Below are 4,650 nucleotides of genomic sequence, written 5' to 3' on the forward strand. Positions count from 1 at the left end.
GGTTAGCTGTCCCAGTGCGTTGTGATTGGCGAACAGCTTAGACGGTGTTTCAGTACTGCCACGCCCCTTGCCAAAGCAGCAAGTTCAGTTTACTCTGATATAGTTAAGGATGGCGTCAATATTGCCATATCAATTTGAGCCGGATTCAGACCCCGAGAATATTGAACAAAAGGATCGCGCAGAACCTTTGCATGCACGGATATTGCAAGACATATTAGAGTGGTAATGTTATTGTTTTTTTGTTTTTTTTTGCTAAATCACATTTTAGATAGGATGTCAACAACCACTTAAAAATAACTGCATTTACTATGTACAGATAAGTGCATATGTATTATTTATTGTTCTTTAATTCTAACATTATAACATTAATTGCAGTGAAACTGTTATTATACAGTTGAATTTATTTATACCATAGTCCAGTGTTTCCCACAGACTTAGACTCTATTTGTGGAGGCATATATATGCAAATTTATTCTCTGCCAGCAGGAGGTGCTGTTGGAGTGGTGGAGATCGAGGTTTCTCTGGTAACCACTGTACACAAAGCAGCGCTCCACTCACAAACGCTGCTTTATCAGACATTACATGCAAGATGAAATGAGCAGCACTTCTGCAGCAGCACTTCTTCTTTGTTGTCGTCTTGTCTGATTCACTCAACCAAGCGTTCTAACCACGACCTCGCCCTCCCCACCCCCCAACCATTCGAATTTCCGTAGGTGGGAATTATTTTAATTATATTCTAATGGATCGCTTTGTGACATCACAAAACCCGGAAAACAACGCTGTAGTCCAAACGAGCCATTCGTTGTAGTTCTTGAAAAGGACGAAATATCTACCTTTCGAGTGGACTTTGTGATTTGCAACTTTGTAGATCTTTTTTATCCCCAAACATACACACTACACACTGACTAAAATTCAAAAAGTGAAAAAGCATAAAAGGACCTCTTTAAAAGCACCAGCAGATATGAGTCATTTGTTCATGAATCAGATTACACCAGTTGTTCTGTATGATTGTTCATTTTGCCGGTACACTGTACACTGCAAACTCACATTCACAGCTGCAGTAAAATAACTCTGGTGATTCAGCTTTGCTGAAAAGTGGTGCGGGAAACTCTAACTCAAGTGTTACGTTACGACAATCTGTTTTTGCACTGATGACAGCTTTATTCATTTGTGACTAATAATCTTTTGGTTCGTTTGAGATGACTTTTTACTTCACTTGATTATTTAAAATTAGCCAGAATTTTCACATGGTTATTTCTTAACTGAATTTCCAGCCAAATTAATCTTTTTTTCTCTCTTTCTCTCTCTTTCCAGAGGAGGATTGTGTGAACTGCACGGAGGAGTGTCGAGTGCTGGGTCATTCTGACCGTTGCTGGATGCCCCAGTTTCCTGCAGGGGCTGGAGGAGCAGGAACTCCCCAAGCCGAGGGCTCGGACTACCGCACCAACCTATTCGTACCGGCCGGCATGGAGGCAGTCACAGTGGAAACCGAAACTTACGAGACGGTGTGCAACCCCAACGGCAAAAAAACATTCTGCACATTTGGGAAGGAGCGTCGAGACCACACCATCCTCGTGGCGAATGTTAAACCCTACCTAAAGACCAAACGTGCCCTCAGCCCTCTCTTGCAGGAGGTTCCATCTGCTTCATGTAGCCCTACCAAAGGCTGCAGTACAGGTTCCCCGTGCTCTTCGGCCAAAGGGATGGGCGACGGAGCAGAGGGCAAGCCCGGCACCAGCCACTACGGACCCCCAGATGGACAGTACATCTCCCCGAACAAGCAGAACAAAGAGCAGGGCTACTCCACGCTGCCTCCCTCCGACCCCGTAGCCAAAGTCCTGGCTGAAGCACGTTCGCGGATCAGCCAGGAGACGGCGGTGGAAATGGACAGCGTTTTGGAGCAGGGCGGAGGAGAGATGGGCCGCGGCACCATGGACGCAGGCCAGGTGGTCAGAGATATCGACAAACTGCTGCAGGATTGTCGGGGAAATGAAAACACCCCCATCAGAAAGTAAAACGGACTTTGCGAGCATAAGAAACTACAGCGGACGAAACCTGGACCAAGTCGAGACACTCTCAGAGAGAGTGTGATGCAGATGGAGACAAAAAAAAAACGTGTACTTGAAGATCTTGACAAATAAACATAGAGCAAAAGAACAGTTTGCTTACGTTCGTTTGGATGCCGTGTTGTGTTTTTGGGGGCAAGGGAATTCTTTAGAGTTGCAGAAGTTGCTGCTTCTGGCTTCTTGTGAGCTTTTTTCTTCTTCTTCAAGTGCCCACCAGCTTCAAACTCTTTCTTACTGTGACGTCTTTCTGTCACTGAACTGCAGACGGAGCGTCTCACCCTTCTCCTACAGGGACTTTTGGAGGAGAAGGGGTGGACGAAAATGGTTTGTTCTGACAATCGCAAGTCAAAAGGGTTCGGGGTGCATCGGACACCCCCGGAACAGTTGGACCACACCAAGACAGAGACTCTCTCTTTAACTTGTATTGGCTTTGTAATATCAGCATAAGAAGTGCAAATGATATCAACACACTCGGAGGGGGTGTGTGGGGCCATGAATCTTTAGGGCGGGTGGGGAGGGTTGATTATGAAAAGTAACCATTCTTCACCTGTCATTTCTAGTCACGTGTAAACTGTGTCCTCCTCCCCCTATGTATACGTACACATGGAACATTCCAGAACGGTGAACCTGTTACTCTCACTTATTGGTCCTCTGTGATCATCTGTCTTCAGCTTTTCACTACTTTTAAAGTGACTTTCCAGTGTCTGACGTTAAGTTATAACAGTCACTCTTGTATATTAGGGACATTTTTCCTCAACTGTGAAAAGATATATCTATATATACATATAGATAATATATATAAATATATGAACTTATGTATAGTGTCCAGATAACAATGAAAATATTTATACATTTTGTAAAAAAAAAACAAAAAAAAACATTAATCTCAGAAAAAAGAGGGTGCGCACAAGATGAAAATGCAGTTGAAAATATTTATTGAACTGCAAAGGACACTGTTTCAATTTCAGAAAAACAATACATTAACTACAACAAAAAAAGGATTTTAAAAAAGGAAATGTCCCTTCACATTGTCACTTATACACAATATCATTTTAATGTGCAAAATGTATCCAATTTAATGTGTTTACATCAAAACGACATATTTTTATTAATTTTTCTGCAGTTTCTGTGCATTTGAGCCAAATTGTTACGTGTATAAGAGCTATATTGTGTATTTTATTAAATTAATATATGGTTGTGTTGTAATATACATGGGCTTATATTGTACTTGGCAACTGATGCCTTAGTAGTCGTCAAACTCTATGAGTTTAATTTCCATTCGGTTTTATTCTTCGTTCACACTTCCGCTCTCGCTTTCTGCTTCGCCACGCTGCTGTGTGTTTCGACAGGTTATGTTGTTTGAAACACGTGTTGGAAAAGACTGCTTACATGACATGTTCACTACTTGCTAAGCAACTTGTTTTTGTCTACAAGAAACAAAACTAAAAAATAGCCACACATGACTACAGTTTGCGTACTTTTTTACAATACAAAGACTGTTTTATGGGCAGCTGATTTTACAAAAATAGTTATTGTTTGGGTTCATTGAAGTGTTTTTCTTTTCTCCTCAGCCTTCTTGCTCTATTTTGATTTGATGAGCATCGGCACGAAATCCTTTGTGAACGTTTAGTGATGCTGTCTAGTCTGTTTAAGGTAATTTGTACTGCAGAGGGTCGGAAGAATTCAGAAAAAGAACATGCTGTTCATTGCATAAAAAAAAGACCAAAAAGAGGTTCCCTCTGAGGAATTTGTGAAGTCATGAATCTGTTTGGTCATATTCTCTATTCTTTCTCTGAATGCATAAAACCTGCCACATTTTAAAACTTTCGCTATGACTTTTGCGCTGTTCCAAAAGTTGCCTCACTGTCTTGAGTTTAATACTCAGTTTGACGCAAGAGGAACAAACCAATATTTTACATGAATATCAATATGCAAATACTTTTGAATATTAAACATTAAATAATTATAGAATCAACATTTCTTGCATGTCATCTGACATCTTGGATTTTATTTGTATTTTTTTCACTGAGCTTGTTGCAATGCATTCTTCAGTGTTTTATATTTGCTGCCTTTGAATACGACCAAAATGAAGGGAACTTAAAAGTCAGCATAATTAAACCTAGCTTTTGAAACAACCTTTGCATCAGCAGCACAAAGTTTCCCATCGAGGGAGCTCGCCAGTTTTTTGGAACATTTTTGTATTTTCCATGTCAAATGGAGCTCAGTTGAAGCAGCACTGGTATCGCAATCTATCCATCCAGTTCAGCTTATAATGCTCATAATGACCTTGTGCACTCTGTTCACATCGTGGAATATGATAATATAAACAATGAATATATGAATATATATGTATATATATTTATGTTATTAGAACGGTACCCTGCCCACACAGTGTACTTTGGGATTTGAACTATTCCCAGGCACAGCGATATAATGCGAAAGCACTCCTCGTAAACGAACTCCAGTTATGTTATGTTGCCAAAGTTTTGCTGCATTGTGACTAAAATGAGCTGCCACGATCACAAAAGAAACAGAAAAAAACCCAAGGGGAAGAAAAGCATTTTCATGATCGGCTATTTATGTC

General features: G+C 40.6%; 1 protein-coding gene across 1 annotated transcript in view; it reads left to right on the forward strand.

The window, feature by feature from the left end:
- LOC107687749 (protocadherin-17-like) overlaps window positions 1-2,808 on the forward strand; it is an 82,081-nt gene extending 79,273 nt beyond the window's left edge. Inside the window, exon 5 of the mRNA XM_016485201.1 lies at window positions 1,315-2,808. Within this exon, the coding sequence (XP_016340687.1) occupies window positions 1,315-2,015 (701 nt within the window). The 3' untranslated portion in view covers window positions 2,016-2,808. The remainder of the gene's footprint in view (window positions 1-1,314) is intronic.
- The last annotated feature ends 1,842 nt before the right edge of the window (window positions 2,809-4,650 follow it).

This window comes from Sinocyclocheilus anshuiensis, unplaced genomic scaffold (genome assembly GCF_001515605.1).
Source record: "Sinocyclocheilus anshuiensis isolate Anshui unplaced genomic scaffold, SAMN03320099.WGS_v1.1 scaffold165, whole genome shotgun sequence".
Classification (NCBI taxonomy): domain Eukaryota; kingdom Metazoa; phylum Chordata; class Actinopteri; order Cypriniformes; family Cyprinidae; genus Sinocyclocheilus; species Sinocyclocheilus anshuiensis.